This window comes from Armigeres subalbatus, unplaced genomic scaffold (assembly GCF_024139115.2).
Source record: "Armigeres subalbatus isolate Guangzhou_Male unplaced genomic scaffold, GZ_Asu_2 Contig948, whole genome shotgun sequence".
NCBI classification, from domain to species: domain Eukaryota; kingdom Metazoa; phylum Arthropoda; class Insecta; order Diptera; family Culicidae; genus Armigeres; species Armigeres subalbatus.
Window position 1 is genome coordinate 319,702 of NW_026943753.1, and position 27,869 is coordinate 347,570.

The 27,869-nt window shown below is 37.4% G+C and overlaps 1 protein-coding gene across 1 annotated transcript in view; it reads left to right on the forward strand.

Annotated features, from left to right (window-relative positions):
• Positions 1-27,869, forward strand: part of LOC134204908 (phosphatidate cytidylyltransferase, photoreceptor-specific-like) — a 107,071-nt gene that overhangs the window by 6,671 nt on the left and 72,531 nt on the right. The window contains exon 2 of the mRNA XM_062679715.1: positions 24,436-24,560. Within this exon, the coding sequence (XP_062535699.1) occupies positions 24,436-24,560 (125 nt within the window). The remainder of the gene's footprint in view (positions 1-24,435; positions 24,561-27,869) is intronic.

Below are 27,869 nucleotides of genomic sequence, written 5' to 3' on the forward strand. Positions count from 1 at the left end.
CGATGGTTTCAGTTGATGCGTCGTGCTTTAAATATCATGTTAAATAAAACTTATCTTATGATTTCGCTTGAAAAACTATTGAAAACAATGATTTTCCTTAACAAAATTGACTCCTTTGCACCTATAGTGGTGCAACTGTACCAATACAGTCAAACCTCCATGAGTCGATGTTCTATGACTCGATATCGACTCATGGAAGCAAATTGCGCCATATTAAAAAATATTTTTTGGGTTACTGCGATGGTCCCTTCCAACAGTTTTCTTCGGATTTTCTTTTCCACATCTCGATATTTCTATAAGTCGATGGGCCCTTCAATATCGACTCATGGAGGTTTGACTGTAGTGGCGAGTCTCATAAGAAACCAATGAATAGCACCACTATGGGAACCAAAATTATTTTTTACCACCACTAAAGGAACAGTGTACCCATAGTGGTGCAAGCAATATTTGGTAATTGTTGATGTTAAATTACATCTATCTCATTTTTGTTAGCAAATTTATTAGTTTATCTATTGACTAAGATATTAAAGCAGTAAATTTCCCATAATTATCAATTTTTAAACAATATTTTCTTTTGTGGATCTACTAATACCTCCACTATTGGTACCGTTACCCTAGCAGTCCAGGTTCAGAAAGGGTTCTATTTACACCAAATGGATGTCAGGACAGCGTTCCTTCATGGCGATCTGAAGGAACAAATCTTCATGGCGGTTCCGGACGGCATCAATACGAGATCCGGTGTTGTGTATCAACTAGTGGAATCACTAGAAACACGGCAGGTATTTCCGTCCATCGTCGTAGGGGCTAAAACCAACGAAAGCAACGTCCATTTGCTAGAACTCCACTATAGCAGAACGTATCTCCTGAGCTTACGATTTGGTACAGTCATAGAATAATTATGCACATTTTACAAGCTGATAAATTATCTCAAATCTAAACACGTTTTAAATGAGTGAAGTAATTTATCACATAGAACTGAATCCGATTTGCATCCGTGAGGCACTTTCAACGGTAAACATTTATATAAACAATGCTAATTAATGTTTTTTTTCTGCACATAGTAAACACACTCAGTGACAGTCGAATGAATGAGTTCGTGGAGTAGTCGTCTGACTATTTCATTCTATGTTTTGAATAATCATGCGATGTTTGTCAAAATTCGGACTGAAGTAGCTTCATGAAAATGAATATTTCACGCTCTGGTTGCAACTTAATCGACAAGAATCCGAAGGTATTTCAGAACCGTATAGAGAACTATTGGGGAGCCTGATGTATATAATGGTGTCTACTAGAGCGGATATTAGCTTCCCTGTTGGATACCTGGGGAGATTCCAAGTGCAGCCTGGGTTACAGCATTGGACGGCACTCAAGCGAATAGTACGTTATTTAAAAGGGACACAAAACTTTTCCCTCACATTCACGTGAGATTCTGGAGCAAAGCCTTTAATTGGATTCTCCGACGCAGACTGGGCTACTGATACTGAGGACCGGAAGTCAGTAAGCGGTTTTGTTTTTAAGGTATTTGGATCAACCGTGGCTTGGTCTAGTAAGAAACAGACAACAGTGGCAACTTCATAAAGTGAAGCAGAATACATGGCGTTAAGTGCTGCAGCATATGAGCCAATATGGCTGAGAAGATTGAACCAGTGACGGTATACGAAGATAATCGTGGATGTATCGGCATGGCTAAGAACGCAGAAAGCAAGAGAGCGAAGCATATCGATATAAAGCATCACTTCCTTCAAGACCATGTCGCTGCAGGAAGGCTACTGGTGGAACCGATATCTTCACCAAATCCTTGGACCCTGGACGATTCGAAGAACTACGGAACAATTTAGGAATATTCCAACGAGAGGGGTGTTAACGAAGTAACCGTTGGACTTTCGCCTTTCAGTCTCGTTCGCACCGTATTCCTTCAAGTTTCTACGATGAAGCATTGGGCAACATGTTCCATGTAATTAAAAAAAACTTCGTCGGTAGATTTTGAGCGCCCATAATGACAATAGACATTTAAATAGCATAAAAGTTGACATTTTTTGACTCCGACAATAAAATGACAAAAACGACTTCAAAATTTTACGAAGTTTGTTACAACAGCGTTTCTTGGACGATATGTTCTGTGTAGGATATCCAATAGGGTGGCTCAAATTAGTATGGGAAAAACTTTTTACAATTTTTTGATGGGCGGCCCTCTTTTCGATTCTATTTGATGCCTTGATGCTCTGGACAAAATTTCAGCCAAATCGATCAACGTTTGGGCGGTGCTAAACTTGTTGGAAGTTTATATGCAAAAAAGTATGCAGAAACATCCAAAAACGGTGAATTGCAGTTGGACGACACAACATACGAAACTCAAGCAATGTCATGTGTCTTTCTTCACCTCTTTGGAAGCAGTGGCGACGATAAAGGAGTCATGCGTTAACCACACAAACGTCCAAGAAATGATGGAACACTCGAAGATAGTATTTTTTCGTGCCGATGTTAGTACGATAAATTGCCACCAATTGATCGTTGAGATCAATACCTCCCATAGCTTGGTTGTAATCCTTGACGACTGCTGGCCGCTCGATTTCGACAAACTGTTTTTCCTTTGCAGACCATCGCTTCACCTACAATATGAAATATATGGAAGAAGTATATTATATTTTATTTTATTTTACCATATCGGCCGGTTGAATATCGCCATATGTAGATATGAGATGAATAATTTTGTTGTCCATCCACTTGACGACTTTGATCCCGTCGTCAGAAATCCAAGAATCGTGAGAACCACGTCCATCTTTCTTCAACTGCTCATCCGACTTCATTGTAACGTTGGGTATACGATTCCGTCTGATCGTACCAGTATACTCGAATCCTTTTTCTTGTAATTCTTTCACCACCGCATAAGAAGAGAACCAGTTATCGGCAAACAAACGGAAGTGTTTATGTTGCTCTAAAGACGAAACCAGCTTCAAAACAATATCTCCGCTCACTCCCCATGTACCAGCAGCGTCATTATTGCTCTTTCCTTCATACACTTCAAAATCATGCAGGAATCCACTTTTACCTGCCCTTCCAGTAATTTTGATTCCAAATTTATGTGGCTTGTTTGGATTATATTGCCGAATATTGCACCTGGCTTTCGTTGGGACCATGATTTCGTCAATGCTCTGTTCGCAATCGGGTTCGATTTTCAAAAAATTTGCTCGTACTGCATCAATGAAAAGGCGAATCTTGAAAAGCTTATCGTACCCAGGCTCTCCGCGAAGTTTCATCGACGAATTATCATTGAAATGAAGAAATCATTTGATTTCTTCGAAACGATTGCGACACATAACATCGGCGATAGGAGCGTATCTAGTGTCAGCAGCCCAATACATTCGGAAAGATGGATTTTTTTACAATTCCCATCATGAGCAGCATTCCGAAGTACTGCTCTATTTCTCCTGAAGTGATCGCTTTATCCTCTTATTATTATTTATCCTTTATCCTTTATTTCTGTTGCGCGTATTTATTTGTCTCGTGAGCAATGTTGTCTATAATACTTTTATCCAGGAACATCGAAAAATATTGATACGGGGTCATAGGTTTATTAGGAGGGGCAGGATAATTGCTCTCACAGCTCGGAGGATCCACAGACGTATGATCACCTTCGCACCATTCAGGAATCAACTGTTTTTGTTGACGTTTTCCTGGTTGGCGATTATTTTTTTTCTTACGACCTTTGGCCCGAGTTCCTACAACCTTCTGCTGAAAACAAGGTTGCGTCTCGACAAGTACCGTCTCTGCTTCATCCCCGTCAGACGTGTAATCAAACACTTCGATATTATCCGGCAACGGAAGTGGGAAAGGATTTAGCTGATCTACTTCATTCTCATCGTCACTCAGATCTAAATTCTCGACATCCGATTCGTCCCCTTCGGGAACGATGACGAGGTGAATAACATCAGCATCTATAATCAAACTTCCAAGTATTCTACTAGTAAAAGAAATTGAAAGTCGGAAAAACTTACTTCTGGATACTATTGTTTTCGGAGTTTGCCTTAGAATCCTCGCTACTTCATCAGTATCCTCTTGGAATCCACTCAAAGCACTGGGTTCCTCATCGGAGAACCCTTCAAATTCATTTTCCGAATGCAACGATGTGGCTGTTAACAACAAATCCAGACAGAATGTAAACAAAGACATTTTTTTTCCTCGTTGATTTTAAGCACGCCGTGTACCCAGTGGTGCTTATATGCACCATACAATTTTATGTAGGGTATCTGTTCCATTATTAATAACATGCTCCTATATCAATAACATTCGCAAAACAGGCAATTTAGGCTCAATTTGTGTCGTGTTTTGTTGTTTTCCGGCATGCTCACTGCTGAAAAAAATCACAAAAATGAGAAATAAAACAATTAGCGCACCAATTCTTTGTTTTCGAATGGTATTGATTTGGGTACATGGTATGAATTCAAGGAGCAGTTCCCCTATATTACTTTTTGCACGATAGACCAAATTATTTACAATTATTCAACACGTTATTAAACAATAGTTTTACTAGAAAAACATTTTTTTCTTCGTTTTTGATTATTTTCAATAAAAAATCAAGTTTTGAAATTGTCATTTTTTTCACAAAGACACTCATTTTTGTTGTTTGTTTTTGTTTTTTGTGTGTTGTTTTTTTTGCTCCATATCAGTCTTCAAGGTGCAACATGTTTGAGATGTTCACCTAAGTTTGTGCACCCAATCAAACATTGCTTGCTATGTTCGAACTTGCACATAGCAATCTGAACACGAGCCTGAACTCCGATACCTACACCCAGGCGCAATGTACAATGTTCAAACATTGAGTTTAAACTTGGGTTCAAACATGTGCGCTTGCACACGAGAATGCTACGCTTGGGTAAATGAACGGGTTGCTAGGGAAACTATTGTTGATTCTTCACGTTTCCCAGCCTTGTTATTCATATCTCGAATAAGAGAATTTAACCAAACTTCAATGAAGATATGATTGAAAAATTGAAGCATGTTGTGCACATTTTTCGCGTTTATAGAGGTGAGGTCTTGATTCAGGCCTTTCATTCAGGACGTCTTAGGTTCGAATCTGCTCTGAGCGGAGCTTTTTGTTCCATTTTCGAGGTTCTGAAAGCAATTCTTCTTAGGATTTCGGGATTCTGCAATCACCAAAAAACTGATTAGTTCATATTTCTAAAATTTTGGGATAAGATTTTTCTGATACGTTTATATTCATTCTACTTACTTTGCGGTAGTACTTGATAAATATACCGAGAATCTGAAGCGAAGTTCTGGATTGCATAGAGATTTCTTTATTCCAGGGAGAGGGTTTTCTTCTTTTTGAAGAGCCTTATGATCAACGGGACTTTAATTCCAGTTTCTTAATTTTTTAGATTATCATAATTGGAGATTTTATCTTTTATGAGAGCCATGTAGTTTATAAGACTTTTATGTTTAAGGATTTGTGGGCTCATTTCTGAACTGGAGCTCCATCGTTTGTGAATTTTCTTTGTATTGCATAATGTCATGGGCAGACCAGGTGCAGAACGACTTGGCGAGCGTGGGGCGTATTCGAGGATGGAGAGATGCGGCCTCGAACCGTGTATTGTGGCGTCAAATTGTTGATTCAGTGTTATCTGTATAGATGTAGACTAAATAAATGAAAAAAATGAATGAATGTCATCGGCGTATTATTTATACATAGCAATATAGAATACATCATGAACAGACCCTTACTATCTTTTTAAATTTCTATCAATTTGAATTTTTGGTTAACAACCTCCCTCCCCCACTAAAAGTGTATCTTAGAGCTTTTTGGAATCAACATCTATATTTTATTCACTATATGCAAATCCCATCGTATCTAACAAAACAAAATGCATACTTGCATATGTAACGGATATAAAATAATTAGGGGCTACATTTTAGACGGACGAACAGAGACTTATGTATTTTACCTTGTTTAGAACATAAACGCAAGGACACTTTAAATAATCATTACATTGAAGGCTGCCGGTTGTCTTACCGGAAAAATGCACATCATATTCAACATTAAGAATAACATTAAGAATAATATCTGAAGATTGTATGCAAAATGTTGAGTAAACAAATTGTTGTAATATTGAGATATCGGACTAAGTGCAAACCACCTGACAAGGACTGAAAAGTGGCATTTATAAAACTAAAACTATTCATGTGCCATTCCTAAAAAAAATCCAAAGACAAGGATTCAAACACTAGTGTCCTGAGTGAACGCCAAACTAGTTACCACTAGGCCATCACCGCTACTCAAGAAGAGAAACCACTTGACCAATATGAACAGATGAACAGCATGCTGTGTGTAAATTGATGTTTAAACTTCCATGTTCAAACCCGTGTGTTTGAACTTGGGCGCACACTCGTGTTCAAACCGGGTGCGATTTTGGTTCGGTTTATGATGAACTCGGTTTGGATCTAGTATGCATGTTTGAGTGCGAACTTGCACACGGGAAAACTGCACTTGTTTAAACGCAATGTTATGGATTTTATACAGGTTCGGGCGAGAGTAGAGATGTCGCAAATTAATCGATTACTTCGATTAATCGATTCATCGTTGTGATAATCGATTAATTTTGAATCGATTATTACCCAACGATTAATCGATTCAATAATCGAGATGAATCGTGAGTAAACGATTAGTTACTAATCGATTAATCAGAATTTTACGACATCATAAGGATGTCGAAAATTCATTGATTAACGATTAATCGATTCATCGTTGTGATAATCGATTAATTTTGAATCGATTACTATACAATGATTAATCGATTCAATAATCGACAAGAATCAAGAGTAATCGATTAGTAACTAATCGATTAATCGGGATTTTACGACATCTCTAGGCGAGAGAGCGCAAACGTGTTCGTGAAATATCGGAATCAGTAACAGTGTTCGTTTCGCATGACGACGGCGGTGGCTCGGGTGTCGGAAACAAAAGAACGGTGACGTCAAACTCACACCTCATGAATGAAATTTGGTGTGAGTTTGACGTCAGCAGTCAGCTGATCAGAAATGTTTACACTTTTTGAGCTACTAATACGAACAAAAGGCACGCTCAACCGGACCTGTATAAAATAAATGACATTGGTTTAAACGCGGTTCATGTTTTCGTGAAGACTGCTCCATATAAATATAAAAGGATTTGTATGGCAAAAATGTTACATGAGGGGAGGGGGAGGGTTGAAAATCATAGAAAAAGTGGTTACGTAATTAATTAGTTTACGGCCCCTAATTACAAAACTTAGATTCGTACCATGGTTTGAACTACATTGTTCATGATTTGAATTAAATTTGTACATGGTTTGAACTACTGGCAGCAGCTTCTAAATATAATACTAATTACATACATGAAACGCTGAGGAAAACTATAGAAAAGCAAATTGTGTTTACTATTCATCTTCTCGCATTAGATTAGTATAGTCAAACCTCCATGAGTCGATGTTCTGTGACTCGATATCGACTCATAGGAGCAAATTATGCCAATTTAAAAATATATATTTTCTGGGTTACTGTGATGGTTCCTTCACACAACTTTCCAAAGATTTGCTATTCCTCATCTCGATATTCCCATGAGTCGATGGTCCCTTCAATGTCTACTCATGGAGATTTGTGAAAATCGTCTAAATATTCTATATGAAAACCGCGATTTTCCATATTGGAAATGTAAACAAAATGCTCCAGCTAGGCGCAGAACATGGCTGCATTTACAAGTCCAAACCACGATACACAGTTCAAACCATGATCAGTTTTTACCTTGTATAAATGTTACTATTTTAACTATTCCAAACTGTTTCGGAATTGTACGATGATGTCAATCGATTACAGATAAAAATGGCTTTCTTTTGATATATTGATCTCACTCCTGTGTCATAAAATGCGTTCTTTACGAGCTTTTTGAAATTGTGCCAATAGTGGGAAGAATTTAGCGCAAATTCAGGACGTTTTTAAATCCTCCCTTGGATATGTTACCTTGGCGCGGTAGCTGGGCTTACGCCATTAGCACTGATATGGCAACCAAAGACATATTCTGTCGTGGTGGTATTACATGTTGACTATTTTTGTTTGGTGCCGCTTTACATATCTGGCATTGACGCATTAATTTACGGCATTTGCATGCGATCAAACGAATCTCGTTGGAGCCTTGAATGGTAGTGCAGTCAGGCAGAGCCCTTTTTCATCAGGGCTAATGATGTGAGTTCTCTTCTTTTCGGCAATACTTTTTTGATGCGTTACCTGTGACTTTGATTCGTAGCCACGCTTACATTTAGCTAGCTAGGCATTTATTGAAAAACAAAGTATTCAAGACATTCGTAGGGAATCGACTGCTGGATTCACTGAGTAGAAGTTTTTTCAAAACTAGAAACGTGGTGCCAGTTTTATTTTGTTATGTCTCACTTCGAAGAGCAATAATAAAAAAATACCACACATTATAATGATGGTAAAAATCTTATGACGTCTTCATTCACAATAATTTTTACTAATAGTAGGGAGTAGGCGTGATGAAGCTTTACTTTGCCATCGAAAAGTGAATCCTATAGCTAACTAATAACTGATCATTAGTACATGATAGATAATGACAGTTAGTTTGGAAACGATCAAGCTACTTTTTACAACTTAATAATAGTAATACCTTGACAAAGGAATAACAATAAAATAGACTAAATGCACGAACAGTTTCCACTTTTTACAAGACATAACTTACATTATGTTTGATAGTATTGACACAGGATGAACCAATAACTTAGGCAAACAAAGTAATTCAAGGAACGCATATTCCATACCTTCTGACCATAAAGACAAGAATGACATCCTACAGATCAATCTATATGATTCGACAATTAAGCCTCCAAAATAAACGAAAGATTAAAAATAAATCTATATGATTAGGAATGAGATAATGGGAGAGAGTATCTATTAGAGTTGTAAATGTAATGTCTTTTGAGCCAGTTCAACAGTGTCTTAATGGACGACATGATCCTTGTACGGCTGGAAAACTGCTTCAAAAGTTATTAACTTGTCATTTTTTATAAATCGGGGATTGAACACTTTCTTATACTTGATAAAAAAAAACTTCCGGCTCAGTTTCTACGATGAAGCATTGGGCAACATGTTCCATGTGAGTCGGATAAACTGCTTCGGTCGATTTTGAGCGCGTACAATGACAATAGACGTATAAATAGCATAAAAAATGGCTAAATAATTTGACTTTGACAAGAAAATGACAAAAATGACTTTAAACTATTACGATGTTAGTTAGCATGAGACCTCTCCGAATATTTATGAACGTAAATCCTCTGATTCAGATGCAACAGCGTCTTCTTGGACGACATGTTCCATGTACGGCTGGCAAACTGCTTCGAATGGAATTATGCTACGGTATCATCAAAGGCCTGGTGCAGAGGTTTCTACTCTATTCAGAGTCCCGCCAGTAAACCTTCACAAAAAAAATCAGGACGTTTTAAATCGCTCCATTTTACTTCTTAAGCAATATGTACGAAAGTTTCAACAGTTTTAGGTTTATTTCCTGCCAATGAGATGGTAACCATGATACGCTTTTCACTAGTTCAAACCATGATTGGATACCCTACGGCTGGCAAACTGCTTCGAAAGGAATTATGCAACGGTATCATCAAAGACCTGGTGCAGTGGTTTCTACTCTATTCAAAGTCCCGCCAGTAAACCCAAAAAAAAAAAGAGAATTAGTGTGAAAGCTAAAGTAAGTTCTTCTAATACGGCAAAGAATTGATTGTCAATGATTTAATATTTCTGTATATTGATACCATTTGAGGTGATTCATTCTTACAGATTCGTAATCAAGTTTGCTTCCGCGTGAGTATTCGATTTTTAAGCCGATGCCATACTGACGCGTCGGGCGATGCGGAGCGCGTCCAAGCACTCGTAAAGCAGAATATCAGTAAGAGGAATTATTTTGTTTTGGACGCGTGAGTATATCATCGACCTTATGTTTTGAATACGATTTTATAGCACTTTCCATTATTATATAAATTCGTCATCGAATCTACAAGAAATGTACTATCACAATAAGAAGAGTCTTTCGATCTGTTCAACAAGCAGTCATCTGTCGTCTATTTTGGTACACATCATCCACCGCTAGCATCATGTTTGAAAACAACAACAACGCTCACGTTGCGTCGTTTTGTCGCTTCGAATATTACGTGGCGTGTAGTAGTGGCCAAACGTGGGTTTGTTATCAAGCAACACCGGCGATGGTCTGATCGAGTGGGCCCATTGGTTTGACGAACACCAGTTCGTCATGGGGCTGTACGGACGGCACGGCAATCAAACCATCAGATGATAAAATTGATAAAAATGCCGGCCGGCTTTGCGGAAGCCAATTGACGCAAGAATGGCTGAAGCGCGCGCGCGCGTCGTCACTGCTGGCTGATTTCTGGGTACGATTCGAGTGCGTGATACTTAATGCCTCATCATCTGATTATTATGAGGTAACTGCTCCGATTTTAAATCTCATCGCTTTCATTTTTTGTTACAAATGCAAAATAATGAAACGTAATTTAAGGAATTTGAGTGTAAATTATTGTGAATCATCGCACCAAATTAATTACTCTTAGAAGTTTTGTATACTTACTTGATGTTGATTCTTGCATCCCATCTTTTGAACGCTGCACAGTGGTGCGTTTGGCTAAAATCGTGAACTTTTTATTTTACCACTTCAGGGTGTTATTTTTTGGCATCGGTGTCTTTGGGAATAAATTTTAGAAAAATATTGCGCATCGAATGACGAAAAGTTGTAGTTCCAATTTTTGCCACAGGTGGCGCTGCAAAATGTAACTTCTTTAATAAACGATTTTTAAATATGGTGTCTTTGGCAAAGTTGTAGTGTAATTTATTATGAATTTTATTGCTGAAGACACCGAGTGTCCATCTATCATCGTTTTCGAAATACGGGCGTTTTTTATGGACAGACCCTAAAAAACAGTATTTAAAGATATTTTCGAAACTAACAGTTTCAGGTCATTACAATATTCTACAAAAATGTATATATAATCAAAATAGACCACTTTCTGGAAGAAACCAGGGATGTTTTTTTGCAAACATGACTTGTTATCGGCGATTTAGGGTCGAAAATAGTGATATTTGAAGACTTCATATACAACAGAGGGGCAATTTGGTGTAAGGACATTCCTATCGGATTTATAATATCTGGTTTGTTGTTTCATATGCATATAATTATGTCTGTCTCCACGTGTATCCAAACAAGTATTTCTAAATTTCATAAATCGACATTTTCAACTGATATTTATATAATAATTGAGATTTCACCACACTGCATGCCACGCTGTTGAATGTTAATGTCAAAAAAAGTGCAGCGTCAAGCTATTTTTTTGTTCTCTTCATCCAATCCAAAGCAAAAAAATTACTAGGTTGTTAAAGATCTTATAGTAATTTTTTCTTCAGTCAAGCAAATGACACCAAACTAGTCAGTAAAAACTTAAAAGTGATTTTGTTTATTGAAATATTACGAACAACATGAGTAGCCGCTTTCTCAACTGTTGTAGGCCGTTTGATGGAAAAAAGTGTTCAAAAGAGTTACGAAATCTCACCGAAAGCACCATAGATAAACTGAAAGCGACTGGTTATGCTCCAATGTCCACATTGAATACAAATTTACGCATTTGCACGTCCTGCCGTCTAAACGTTGACAAAAGAGCAATCTGTATATCATCGGTTGAGCAGAGCGCAGGAAGTTCGAAAACGACAGCAACTGAGGAATTGCCAGATGTATCGACAACAACTGAGAAATTACCAGAAGTATTAAGTGCTGAGAGCCTTGCCACCGTACCATCAGCGAAATCTGTTTCAACAAATCAATCGGAAGATGAGTGTACCCAAAGGTTAACATCGAACGCTTTAACGAGGGCATAGCTGGGATAAAAGTGACTCCGATTAAATGGAGTAAGATGGACTACGTTTATTACCCGGAGAAAAAATACCGTGAAATAAACGAAGCTGTACGAAGAAACCTCTTCAAATTAGGACCTGATGATGTGGAAAATACAGACTACGATGAGGTAATTATAAATATGAAGGAAAGGTTCTCGAATGCAGCCACGACAAGGAAAGCAAAATTATTGATTTTGTCGATGCTGCCAAGTTCGTGGTCTATTCAGGATGCCATTGATGAGTTCAAAACCAATAGAAATACAGTAAAAGAGGCAAAACAATTGAAGAATAACTGTCTTTCAACCAAAAATACTAGGTCTAGTACTGCATTAACAGATGAGACAAAAGAAATAGTAGTTCAATATTTTGAAGATGATGAAGTAAGTCGAGCTATGCCTGGTCAAAAAGATTATGTATCAGCAGGGTTTCAACTTTTCGTTTCAATGAGACCAAAGCAAGCGTTTTTCGGGCCAAGGGAGAATCTTTTTTCGTTGTTTATGTTGAGGATTATCTTTCATCCATCAATCTTTTCTCTCTAGAATCAGCCTTGGAAGATAAACGAAAATCTTGCTTATTAGATGAAAATCCTTTTTCGTTTCATCACTTCATCACGCTCATTCACTTTTCGCGAGAATTATCGCAGAACAATTATAAAATTGTATGACCGCGCCGGGATTCGAACCCAGAATAGTAACAATAATAGCTGAGGGGATGCGCTTACTCTAGCCACACCACCACGCTATCTGTATGAAAGTGATAAGTTATTTGTTCCACATAAGCTACTACCATTTGCATTTATGATGCCACGAAAAGACTCGAATATGAAAGAAAAAGAGCAAACCAACGTTTTGCGGCAATCGAAGTGAGCGAAAAACGGTTATCACTCTCCAAGCAGTTTTTCTTTCCCGAAAAGTGATTTCTCCCCGAAACTTTTCGTGAGGGAGCATCCTGTGCTCCTGAAATTGAGTGAGCATTACGAACCCTGTGTATCAGTAAAAAAAGATGGAAAGCGTCAAGCAATCCAAAAACGATTAATGATGACGACTTTGAAAGAAGCGTACACACGCTTCAAGGAAATTCACGATAATATTAAAATAGGTTTTTCCTCATTTGCAAGCCTTCGGCCAAGGCAATGTAAGCTTTTTTCCAATTCAGGAACACATAATGTGTGTGTGTGCACAACCCATGAGAATATTAATCTTATTTTACATGGTTTGAAAAGAATCAATTTAACAAAGGATATTAAAATGTTAACTGGTAGTCTTTTGTGTGAAAATACAACATCAAATTGCTATCTACGATCTTGTTCGGATTGTCCAGATTCTTCATCATTGGAAAATACTTTATTCGCTGAGTTTGAAGAAAAATATATTGATCAGTTATCATTTGAGCAATGGGTGACCACGGATAGGTGTGACATAGAAACTATTGTAAAACCTGTAGATGAGTTTGTGTCATATTTTTGCTTGAAATTAGAAAGTTTAATCCCTCACGATTTCATTAAAACAGAACAATCCAGCTTTTTAAAAAATACGAAAAATACATTACAAAATGGTGAATTTTTAGTCATTTGTGATTTTTCTGAAAATTACTGCTTTGTATTGCAAGATGAAGTGCAGTCCCATCACTGGAACGTACAACAAGCTACAATTCATCCATTCGTTATTTATTTTAATGGAAGTACGCAAATTGAACACTTAAGTTTTATTATAATTTCCGAAGATTTAAGACACGATTCAGTATCCGTAAACTTGTTCATTGAAAAAATGATTAACTTTTTACGCGTTGATAAGCATAAAGTAGTCGAAAAGATATATTTCATGTCTGATGGAGCAGCGTCGCAGTACAAAAATCGTAAGTATTTTTCGAGCCTATGTCAATTTAAATCAATGTACGGAATTGATGCAGAATGGCATTTTTTTGCTACATCACATGGCAAAGGTCCTTGTGATGCTATTGGAGGAACAATAAAGCGCATGGCCACAAGAGCAAGTTTAGCCAAAGAACGTGAGCATCCAATTAAAACTGCGAAAGAACTTTTTGATTGGGTAAATCGTAGAAAAGAAAAAGATTTAACCAAATTATCATTTTGTTTTACTACTACTGAAGAGTACGAAATAAAGGCTTCAGAGCTCAGCGAGCAATTTAATAACGCGAAAACGATCCAAGGAACCCAAAAATTTCACTGTTTCATTCCATTGTCGGAAAATAAAATTAAAGCAAAACTATACTCAAACTGTGCTGATAATAATTCAAAAGCGTTCGATATTTTAAAAAAATTGAATAAAAATAAATAAAAATAAGTATTAATAAACTGTTTTCATGATATCATAACCCATACCAAAATTCAAACCCAAAACTCTTAGAGTTTCTATAACAACATTGTGTAACTGCCACATTTAATTTAATACTTAGGATAATATTAATTCATTTTTATTTATTTATACATATAATATTTATACATATAATATACATAATATCGATGAATACATAAATATGGAATATCATACAAACAACTTGTTTAACTCACGCAAGGCCCTTAACAATAAAATCAGCATCAAACTGCGATTCTTGAAAAAAAAATACACGGAAATTTTTTTTTGTTTACTATATGTGAAAGTTGTGAAATGTTTGAAATGTCATAACTTTTTTGTTTATTAGTTTACCATCACCAAATTTTTATGGTAGATAGCTAATATAATGGACCGTTTTCCCTAAAAAAATTACGTTCGAAAAAAGATAGGGTTTTGAGATATTTGAGTTTTTGTGACAAAAATGATATTTTTAAAGGCAAAACAATTTTTTTTTTACTGTGCACATTTTCTTAAGAATCACCATTTAGTTGTCTAACTTTGCTGAAAAACTCATAACAATCGAACATTCCGTTTTTGCTGTGCAGCTTTTTAAATATTTTTGAACCATTTTCACATACACCCTTTTGAAAAGTTAGTCGTGACTAGATATGAAGATTTGATATCGAAAAATGACGATTTAGATGAAATTGAAAAACTGTGCAAAGTTTCAACTCAATAGAAAATCATGAATTAAAAATTTTCTTAAATTTTGATGCTGTTGCTTGGAATCGCTCATTAGGGATAATATCTTTGCACAAGCAAAGATGATATCTAGACCAACATTTAAAAAGGGCGTAACAGCCAAAATTTATTCCTTTTGATTCTTCGTCCACATATATAGCTTTATATTGGAAAAAAAAATTGAAACCGATTTTTTTTCAAAGACTGCTGCAATGCATTTAAATGAACGCAAATAAATGTGAATTTATAGGCGTGATAACCCCTACACAACAAGACCACTTAAAAGTCACGTTTGCGGAAAAGCCATCAGAATCCGGGTACCAACCTCCACCGCGGTTAGCTCTGTTTTGCAAATTGAATAGCATCCGAAAGATATTCAATTTGCAAAAATCGGTTATTGCGTTCAAAAGTTATGAAGAAAATGGTGTGTTTGTTGATACGCGATATAGCGTTTGCCAGAGCCGTAATGAAGGCAATTATTTAAGACGTGTATCACACTAAGGCACTAAGGAATAAAATAGACCCCATCTTGCGATCCTTAGCCTCTTACCCAGCTACTCCTATCTCTACCTCCCCGTGGTGCTGGCCGGAATACGAGCAACCTTAGGGAAGATCGGGCAACCAACCCCGGTGGGAACTTTGGTCGTATGCTGACAGAGAAGGGGGGGTTTGCTCCTCTCCGAAGGTGGAAATCTTACTGAGCGTCTGTTTTCCATGTCAGGATCGGCTCACAACAGCGTCTGTTCTACATGTTAGGAGCGGCTGATCATCGTCCAAGTGCCAGCGAGGGGCTCTAAGTGAAACTGTGCACCATGGTCCACCGGGAATAAGGAGGAATGGTTCTCCGGAAATTTAGGGGGTTTGGTGTCAGGCCCTGCAAGCCAGCCTTTAAAAAACATAAGCAACGAACAATCAACAAGAGAGTACGGACCGAAACCATCGGCGAAGACCACCGCGACAAAAAGGGACTAGCGATTGGAAACTCGGTTCGTGGAACTGCAAATCTCTCAACTTCATCGGAAGCACACGCATACTCGCCGATGCGCTCAAGTACCGTGGATTCGGCATCGTAGCGCTGCAGGAGGTTTGTTGGAAGGGATCAATGGTGCGAACGTTTAGAGGTAATCATACCATCTACCAGAGCTGCGGCAACACACACGAGCTGGGAACAGCTTTTATAGTGATGGGCGACATGCAAAGGCGGCGTGATCGAGTGGTGGCCGATCAATGAAAGAATATGCAGGTTGAGGATCAAAGGCAGGTTCTTCAACTTCAGCATAATCAACGTCCATAGCCCACACTCCGGAAGCACTGATGATGATAAGGACGCATTCTACGCGCAGCTGGAACGTGAGTACGACAGCTGCCCAAGACACGACGTCAAAATCATCATAGGAGATTTGAACGCTCAGGAAAATTCTAAGCTAAGCTTAGCTACGCTAACATGTTGCATTCGAAAGGAGGAAAAGCCTTATCGATCGCTGTTGAATTTGATAATGATCTGTAATTGCGTTCATAAGTTATAAAGAAAATGGGCAATAAAACCAAAACATTTTGATGACTTGGCTAAATGCGAGGAAGGCAGTACCACTACTAGGGGGTTTAATTTAGGTTTTTTTTTCGTACAATTTATTTTTCACATTTTTTGGGATTCTTGTTCTTACAAGTAGAGTTAGTTTGGGTAACCGACGTACTCGCGGCTGACTTGAGATTAGTGGTTATAATTACACAATAAGAAATGGAGAGGTTTTATGGTATAAAAGTTATTGATTGCGATGTTGTTAACTTGTTTTGATGGTGGATTTTGGCATTGACATTTTGACGAGCAATGTGACAGACAGAGCAGGGTTTGTAAAAATCGCTCTCAATAGTTAACGAACAACGATAAAAGAGAGGTAAACACTATTTCGAATTACTACAAGCCATGATAACAAGTTTATCAAACTTGAAGTGCGAAAAAACACAGAAAGTATACAGAGATAATAAGTAAGAGATTTTTTAAATTTTCTTTCGGATTCAATCCCTGAGACATTATTAATTTATTTCAAATACATACAGGTTCATATGCTTTAAATGAAGGCCCGCCAACACTTTCCTAACAGGTTTTTTTTTGTTCTCCTCGGACTCTGACAGTTTCAGTCAACTCAGACCTGGCTTCACGATGCCCGACGCACCCGCACATGACGTGCTTGATATCCTGATAGTTGCTGCAGACACAGAGATTGCGTTTAACCTTTTGAACCATGGTTTTTTTCGATACCTGAGGTAGAATAGACTCCAATCATCTACCTCCTGACGAGGTTTTGCAAAAAAAATCATCCAAGGCGATTTGTGCTCGTAAATATCGCCTTCCACAGCGCCCATCTTAGCCAGCCTTCTTTTAAATTGATCTAAAGTTTATCTAAATAAATGTTTATTTTTAAAATTTGACCCCAACCCTTGCCAAATGCTACGCATATTTTTTTGGAATGGGGCCAACTTTAAAGTACGTCACGCTTTTAGGGGAAGAAAGTGTTTTGAGTAGCGCTGAAAATTGCTGATTTTTGTGTGTCCGACTTTATGGATCTTCTCATGACAGTTTAGTTGTGATGACACTGTCAGTAAATTCGAAATTCCAATCGGGACATGTCCTGCTTTTGTTTATAAAGCTATGTCCATTTAGAATCCGGAATAATAAAACCATCCGTATCTCGGTAAAGGATTGACGTACAAATATGGTTAATACATCAAAACAAAGGTAATTTACTGTACTTTAAGGAAACAATTATGATACAAATCATTTCTCTTTGTTTCTAGTGAAAATTTGCACCTTCTTCTTTATTCCTCTTATCAAAAGTTGTCTCCGAAGTCAACTTCCTTGGCACATTTGTTCCACATTTTGGTCATCTAAGTCGCGTCCCGAGCTGTTTTTCCACTTTTCTTAAGCTTCCGTTTCATTACTGCCCAAAATGTCTCGATGGGCCGGAGCTGTGGGCAGTTGCGTGGATTTATTTGTGGGCAGTTGCGTGGATATATTTTATCGATGAAATCTTCGTTATTATCGCGGTACCACTGGATGACTTCCCGGCTGTAGTGGCAACTCGCCAAATCTGGCCAAAACTTCACGGGACCTTTATCTGCTTTATGGAAGGTAGACCGCGGTTTTTGAGACATTCCTTCTTGTACAGCTTCGAGTCCATCGTCTTATTCGTCACAAACACTTAGGTCTTTGCTCCACAGCTGCATATCCCTTGCCAAAATCATCTGTTTTTTTTTGCAAGTTTGTCCAAAAAGCAAACTTAAACTTCGCAGGAACTACTCCTCGTGCCATCGCCATGTAGAATTTTTGGCTATTAAGCTGTCCGAAATCCATTTTGACGTAGGTTCCATCGTTGATGAGCAGGATTATCAACGTGGGTGTGCAGATTTTTTTTCTCTCCTTTCGGCTTCCATCTGGAATAATTTTTGACTCGCTGCACGAAACATCGTGAAATTTATACCACAGCAAGTGGGCGCCTAGGTAGACAAACCGCTGTAAAAGAATTTTTGCAGCGGTCACTTTCCGTGCCGCTGCAATACAATAAATGATTCCGGATTCTAAATGGACATAGCTTTAGCGTCTTTACGCATGACATTTGGTCGGGGTTGAGCCAAAGCGTACCAAGCGGCTTTTTAACTAACTAGAGATATTTTGTTCCTAAAAGTAAAACGGAAGTTAATTCATATCTATTCGTGCGTACATTTATTGTAGGCAGGCTAGTAAAATGTCATCTGCATGTCATTTGACTAATTTGCTCATAACTTTCTTTAGAAGCAAAATTTCTTCCATAATTTTGAATGTACTCATAACGCTTGAGTAGGGTTATATTTTTGTCCAAGGGTACATTGCTCTAAGTATAACATCAAAGGCTGGAGAGCGAAAACTCTTCAAAATGACATAATGTCATTTGAATGACATTTTGCCTCCCACGCCCCAGATTACATATTTACAGCAAAGTCTCGTTAGACAAAGTTGTAGGCCCATTTAACCGCTATAAGTTCGTCATACAACATGAATTGATAGCTACCTTCTGAAAGTTCTGGGAAAATTATACAAACGAATGCAAATGACATTTTACAACACTGATTGTAGGATATCTTCAGTTATAGGGCTAAGGGATATCCGATACGAACTGTGATTAATTCTATCCGCTACTTGAACACTTGGGCAAAATATGCTTAATTTTTCAATGGCGCTTGGTGCGGTTTGGCAGAACCCCGACCATCTGTAACATTAAGTAGAGGTGTGAGATCCTTTTTGAAGATTAGTAGGCCTGACTCCAGTAGCATTGCGAGCAAAGGCGTAGGATTGCCAATCTGGAGATGGCGGGTTCGATTCTCGGTCCGGTCTAGGATTTTTACGGGTTGGAAACATTCTCGACACCCTGGGCATAGTGTATCCATCGTACTTGCCACACAAGATACAGGGGTTAGACAAAAAGGTTGAGATAGGTAAAATTATGCCGAAATTCAAATCAGCATAACTTTGCGTAGAATAATCCGATTTTGATAAAACCCGGAGCATCAGAAACGGACATTCTTCTGGTATAATGTCCTTCTACAAAACCTAAGCTTGGTCATTGGACCGATTCCGAGGGTATGTTCAAGATGCCTTTTTCCCACTGCTTGTCATTTTATATGACGTTTACTTTCATCATGTTTTATGCTTTCTCCACAAACTAGAACTAATATGCCGGCCAATGGTGGCTGTAGATCTAGAATTCATCAAAACTACGCAGAGACATGATCATTTCCGTGATGAAATGATAACAGATCGGAATAATGTAAATATGAGTACACCCGATTCTGTTTTTACACGGATTTTTTTAAACGGCCGTGTAAAAAATCCCATACAAAATTATTGCAAAGTTGCTTCATTTTGCATGATTCGTCGAGAAATCATAAAACTTTTTTTACACGGTTTTTCGAATTTTGAACTGAAAACTTTTTTTACACGGAACGCATCCCCCGTGTAAAAAAAAGAATCGAGTGTATCTAACTTCATGGCTTTGCGAGACGATTATTACAGAAACATTGTCAAAATGATAGTGTCCACTGCCACCCTTTAGCAGGTTCCAAGGGCCTTCCAGGAGGGGCCGGTTTTGGTGTCAAAATTAATGTTTTTCCAAGACGATGAATATAGGATCTCTATTAAATTAAAGATACATTTTGATGACTGTAAGACTCTCTGGCCAATTTGTAACAGGTTCCGGGCGTTCTGCGAAAGTAACATTTGTTCAGGGTGTATGGCCAATCCCGTACCGTTTTCACGAGAAAGACCATATCTCTGCGTAGTTTTGATGGATTCTCGATCTACCCATTGGTCGGCATATTAGTTCTAGTTTCTGAGGAACGCATGAAAAATGATGGCAGTAAACGTCGCATAAACGTCGCTTTCAACTAATTTCTGAGGAAATATTAATACTAAGTTGAAAAGCAGGCCAAGTTCCAGTGGGTATGTTGAGCCATTGAAAAAGAAGAAGGACTGACTTCCACAACTGACTTCGTATTTCGTTGCTAGCGTTGTTTTGTTGTCTGTCGTCAGCAAAGATCCAAGGTATGCGTATTCTTCCTGTTTCCTAACAGGTACTTTGTCTTTGATGAAATTGCCATCAGTCCCACGTTTGTTACAACAAACGGGTAGGGCCAGATTGAGCCGGAAGGAGGTCGACATGGGCAGACAAATTGCGCGGGCTTCTAAATGTCTAGTTTTTGGTACAAGTGGTTTCGTAGACATTTTCAACGCCGGCACAATATATTCCTCACCCATAATTTTATGAAATTGTTTTGTACTCGTCAAGTAATGTATGAGTTATTACACAAAAATAACCCGATCAATAATGCATAACAAAATTATAACAAGGGGAGTTATTTATTTCAGAAAAATATTGTAACAAAATGTGTTATAAATTTTGCTGGTTAGTTGTTAAAATAACAAAAAATATATAAAAAATCCCTCTAGCCGTAACACAATTAAAACAGAGGTTGATACCTTTATATCAACATTATAAGAAACGTTGATATAATTTTTCTGTACAAAAATCTACTTTCAAGGTAATTACCTACATCACGGATAGAAATCTGTTACGCTACCACGACGGATTTCCATCCATAATGTAGGCAATTAACTTTGTTCCAGCTATGTATTAACATCGAGCGGGTTTAAGTTATACTGAAGGTGATTACCTTCGATTTTTTTCCAATGTCTACAAAAAATGTTGGCAATTATTTTGTGAAAATATTCATAACTAATGTTGTTATAATTTTGATATGAAATAAAACTGGCCGAAGACACATTTTTATCGAATTATCTAATTATAACACACATTGTTTTAAATAACAACAATTGATAGAATTGAGTTATAATTTTGTTATGCATTCCTGGTCGGGAAGAAAACGCTTTTTGAAAAATCTCAGAAGTTTTTAGAAATTCAACTTAGTTTTCATACTAAGACACATCCCAAACATTAATGCTTTATTCCTTCACTGCATACTTTTGACGATGTGTACAAATGTGTGACCATAATAGGTTGAACTGTTTTGCGACTATATTTCGTACTACCTCTTTAGAACATATCGTCCGATGGTTCGTTCTCTAATCGCACACGCATCAATGAGATTTCTCAATAGCAGCCACTTGTTCGACGACATGATGAATGAGTACAAAGTCTATTGAATGCAATTTAATTTGCTATCGATTGCGCGACCGCATCTTCCGTCCTTTGTTGAGAAACTGCATAAGTCCATATCTCAGGGAAGACACCAATTTCTAACAATGCGGCATTAAATATTTTGAATGAACAAATTTTAATACCTAAGTGTACTTAGTTAAATATTTTTCAACAAATTTCATAGACCTTTATATATTAAAAAAAAACAACTACACAAATAAAAAAATGTAAGATTTGCAAGTTTTAAACAAGCAGCTCGTTTTGACGGTCCACCCCGCGCATCAATTACACTGGAAATGTGAATTGATACAGATTGATATAGATTGGTCATACGGCTTTCGTTGCCCATGTTTTCTCCATTTCAATCATTTTCAGGTCTTACATTAATTTCACTATTCCTTTTTTCTCCTTTGTTGGCATTACATCCCCACTGAGGCGTTGCCGTTTGGCAGCATAATTTGGCATCAACATTTCAAAAGGGCGAAACTGCTTTTGTAAACAAGAGCTTCTCACGACCCTGGTAGGCTAATTTGTGCTCATCTATGCAATCCAGCGCCATTCAATGAAAGAAGAAGATTCGCTGCTTCCATCCATGAAGTTGAATTGCGTGGGTGGGCTTAAACAAGTCTACCAGCAACGTTAGAGGATCTTGGTTACAAAAGCAAGTTTATTTAGCACTTCCATAGTTATTAATTGCAAAGTCCCCAAGCCAAGTGGCCGTTTTTGCATTGGTATATCATAATTTTGCCTTATGGCGCGTATCTTATCATGTAGAAAAACATTACCCATAACTATCAACACCTGAGTGCAGTAGGTAATTAACAGCATTTGTATTTTTGCTTTTCTCGAACAACCAAGCTGTACTACAAAGCTATAATTTCACTCATGAACTCGATTGTTTATAGAGAAGTTGTAGGATCATAATTAATGTATATAGGGCTACTGCTCCTGAATTCATCTGAAATCTCATATGTTTATGCCTCTATCCGGTTCTCTGTTGAATATTGTTTTCACTATTCTTACTTCTGACATTCGTTCTAAGTGACCGCCCCGCTGAAGTCTGCCGTATTTTATATGATTCACAATATTATACTTGATACAGCTCGTGATTCATGCATCTGATACACACCATTTTCTAGTTTCCCTCCGAGTACGTACACTTTTTAGTCTTGAACATGTTTCATACAGAAGGACTTGACCGATTAGAGTGCAACAGGTTTCATTCAATGAGGAATCCATCATATTATTCCATTAATCCATCCTAATTGTTTTCCAATAAATTAAGCCATTTCAGCAAAAAACTTTTTTTTTTCATCCACACATTGTATTATCACTCTGTTGAGCCATAACACAAATCATTACCCAATCCAAACCATTTGTGTCGAATATCGAGAAATGCATCATCACCACATGCGGAGGGAATACTTTGTTGTTTTTTTTAAATAATTTAAATTTTTATCTATCAGATTCAATAAAGCAAAAAAGAGTATGTATGATAAATGTTCATTAAGCTGTGTAATATTATAAATGATTTACTCATGACAAAAATCATTAGTTGCAGATATTGGATACATTTTTAGAAAATCGAGAAATGGATACAAATTATTATTGAATGCTAGATAGGTTGAAATTTTGAAATTGTAGAACAGAAAGGTAGAACTCATTTTACGTCATTGGATTTGCATACTGTTTACCATCGAATAACGACTAATACAAATAACAAGGTTGAAGCTGACGCTGACGTTGACATAGCACCGACAAAACCGACGAAATCCAACTGAATAAAACGTAGAGGACATGACGAGTCAAGATGACGTTGTACAAAATATTCGACATAAATTATGAGTATTCTAGTCAAGATTATCAATCGATCATGTATATATTATAGCTTTTGAGTCAGTGTCTTAATTAATGACTTTGTCATTGTAATTAGAAACGAATTAAATATTATACTTTTTTTCATTTGATTTGGCAATTAATTTCACGTGATTGGACAGTACATAGCGAAAACTACTTCAGTAGGTTCCCAAAATACATAAATGACTAGACGTTAGAGAACTTAATAACGAATAACTGCACAAATGACGACATGCCGTAATTTCTTAAAACTTGTAAACGTAACACTGACAAATAACAATTAATTGCCTATTATTCGAAAACTCGGTCGTACGAAAATCATTTTTTGCTAAATATCTTGACTGCGTATATGCACCTCACATGTTTTGAAACAGATAAATTGATATAAAATTTGCCAAAAAGAATCCACGTGTCTTGGTGGGACTCGAAGCAAGTTGAGGGTTCGAGTCTCTCCAAGACACGTGGATTCTTTTTCGTATATTTCATATCAATTGGTTCATTTCGAAACATGTGCTGTACATATTTAACATTGACAAATAAATTAAATCAAATCTGAGAAATAGACGAAAAGACCTCCGAAGTTACGACAAACGTTGCTCATTTTGAGTAATTTGCAATAGCGTTTTCTTAGATGACATGTTCAGCGTACGGCTGGTAAACTGATTCGAATGGATTTACGACAACATCGTCAAAGATCTTGTGTAGAGGTTTCTACTCTATTCAGACTCCCGCCAGTAAATTGTTAAACACTCCTTATTAATCCACTTAATGGTGTCTTTTTTGTGCACAAAAAGAAAGAGCACAAAAGCAAAAGAGAAATCGCACTTAAAGGAGATAGATTCCATCACTTCATCCATGATATTTGATAATTTATTAATTTATGTCCTCATCTCGTTCTCAATACTCAGGTCGATTCCGAAGAGGAAAAGCTCCCCGAAGAAAAGTATGTCGAAGAGATGGCCAAAACGTTACCCCAGGGAACGGACAAAACCCCAGAAGTACTCGGGCAAGCACTCAGTGGATTGCCAGACAGGTAAGATAGAGCCTTGTAATCTTTTTTGTATTATTTGAATTACGTTTAAAGTTCAATGCTGATTAAAAACATTTAAAGGTAAACAAGAGTTTTTGTTTATTACAATTAAAATTTTCCGCTGTTGAGTTTCTGCTGCCGTCATTTTTTCGTTGGAAAATTCAGGCCGCGGAAATTAAAACGACTAAATTCAAACGACACCGGATGTGAAAGTGTTTTTTTATGTGAGTGTGTGGCTTGTTTCAGCTTTTTGATGCTAGTGTAATAGAGCAATATGGACAGAATAAAGAAGCATGACAGCAGCAGCACCTCCAGCCTTTGGGATGAGCTTCAAGATAATGCAAGTGATCACCAGAACAAGAACGAGAAGATCTCCCTATGGGTAAAGTGCATACAAGTTCGAGAACGGATCTCGACTCCGCCAGCCGACTGAAAAACCAACTGTAGTAGCGGCGACTGCCAGGAAGGAATTTCAAGAAATTGAAAAATCGTGTTCATCCTGAAGTTGACGTCGATCAAATGTCAAACCGGAATAGAGATTTGGTGAGGCTATTCCGATTTAATAATTGTTGTTTTTCTTTTCGAACTAAAAAAGTTGTACTTGAAAGCTATAAATTCACTGCAGTCTTAGAAACCTGTCATAAAACGTGTTAGTGCTATTCCATTTAAATCCGCCGCTTGATTTCAGCTTTGTAGATGCGTGTTTCGACCTCAGCAGTAGGGCCGTCTTCGGTGTCACTGACACTAAGGACGGCTTTGCTGTCGGGGTTCAAATTAATATCTATTGAGCTGCAACCGAGTGGTGAAGTTTAATTAATTGGATAGTCTATGGAAGGGAGGAAAACATCCTAGGTTAACACTATTATTCTAATTTTCCAATAAGCGAAGCTGTTTTATCCCTATTTGCATAGTTGTTATTTTTTTTGTTTTCCTTATTATAGGGGCTTTCAGCCCTAAGCGGGCTCACCTCTACATTAGTTGTTGAATGAACATTGCTATTGCATTCATCTTCATGGTATACAATGACTCTATAGAGTCAAATATTCTTCTTATCTATTATTTTACGTGTACGATGATACAAAGTGTTAACGTGTAGACCACTTGGTGATGAAGGATTGCAGAATAAAGGTCCTAGTCGATTGTATGTGGGGTCGGAATATCGATTTTCAAACAAGCCCATCCTATTAGTGACTGTAGATTGTATCTGCTTCCGGGAGTAATCTGATCCAGAAGTTTGATTTTCATCCATATTTAATTGTATCGATGTAAAAATAAAGCACAAGAAAATGTTTGTGGGCATTATTATTTGTGAAATGTAGACTTCTGCTACGACAATAGAGGCTTGTTTGCAGCCGTTTGATCATTTATTCATCCACTTAGAATTCATTTGTTGATCAAAATCATTATCATATCAGGGGGGAAGGGGAATTTAATTTCTTTTTGCTCTTTTTTCGTTTCAGAGAGCGAGCAAAGGCGCTTAAACCTAGGCTATTAGCCAGGGCAAGGCTAATACCTTCGCCCCATCCGAGGAAAATCATCGGCAAGGATAATGGAGTGACATAAATTTCTTAGCAAAGTCACTCCCAACGTATTTCCACAAATTTTCTATCATTTGCTTATAATGATACTCCTAAACCACATACCCTACCCACCATCCAATTCCTTGACATCTATGAGGGCGTCGGTGAGTCGCTGGCCTCTCGTTAAGTAGATGTCATATCATCATTTCCTTCCCTTTCCTAGTAACGGAGAAGATGGGCGTGGCCGGCAATGATAGCTTTCATGTTTTATCATTTTGGACCCCCAATTGGATTTCCATTGAATCCCAAATGGAAATCCATAAGCAATTGGGGTAAGAAAGGTAAAGAATATACATGACAACTATCAGTATGCAATCTACGAAATACTCCGTTACAACGCAACGCAACGCAACGCAACAATTAAAATTTTCCGCTGTTTTGAGAAATTCTCTGCACTATGTCGTATCAGATTTCAGTTTGCTTGAAGCGGTACTAATTTTTGCACTATTTCTCAAGTTGGTTTTGTTGTTTGCTTCACGATTTTCGCTCTTATGACTTGACTTGTCGAGTCAAGTACGAGACACTGAAGACGGCCTTACTGTTGAAGTCGAAATACGTACCTATCAAAGATACAATCATGTGGTGGAATTATACGAACTCGTCTTATGAAAAGAACTCGTCTATGGATGTTATCTTGGTATTCTTCTTCTTCTTCAATGGCTCTACATTCCAACTGGAACTAGGCTTGGTATTATAATGTCTGAAATCATTATTCATTTGAAACTCATAGAATATGCTTACTTATTATAAAAGACTCTTCAACACCCTAGTGTAATAAATATTTGATACTAGCAGACCCGACGAACTTCGTTTAGCCTAAAATTGATTTATTCTCTGATTAGTTCTCGAGTTACGAAGAAATTTCTGTTTCATTTGTATGGGAGCCCCCCTTACCAAAGGGGGGACGAGTCGCAGACCATCTCAAGAACCTTCCCCGGCCCCAAAAACCTCTGCATACAAATTTTCACACCGATCGGTTCAGTAGTTTCCAAGTCTATAAGGTTCAGACAGACAGAAATTCATTTTTATGTACATAATATAATATAGATATAGATATAGATATAGATATAGAATATAGATATAGAATATAGAATATAGAATTTAGATTGAATAGCTCAGCAAAGAAGTGTCCCTGATCTGTCCTGCTCGAGATTATTTAATTTTGAGCTGTCCTGCTCGAGATTATTTAATTTTGAGCAGTACCGTATCTTTTTGCGGTTCCGCACATTTCGCGCGTTTGTCTTGTTCGTATAACTAGAAGAGGCTTTCGAGCTCGCAATTGTCTGATAATATAATTATAAAAGCTGACTCCCATTTAAACAAACTAATCGGTGGCCCGTATGGCTTGTAGAGCTTATTGATTCTAAGATAAAGTATGATTCTACCACAAATTAGAGGATTCTCCATTACCTATATCAAAATTCAGTTTCATTGCATTGTAGACCTATGGTCATAAACTTACTTCTCTAAAAATATTTTAATTTTAATTCATAAAGTGATCGCGTAGAATAGATATTTCCACATAATTTCTCACAGGTGTTTTGAATTTAGTATATATACTATCGTCATATTCTTGTCACCAACATGCCATATTGCTTAGAGTATTTGCTGTCGAAAAAGCGTATAATTTCCTCAAAGATGACGACGGTACCACCCATGAAGAGAATACAATCTAAATTTAGTTGCAACTTCTCCAATGAAAGCACTCTCCATGCACGGTGGGTGGGTGTCA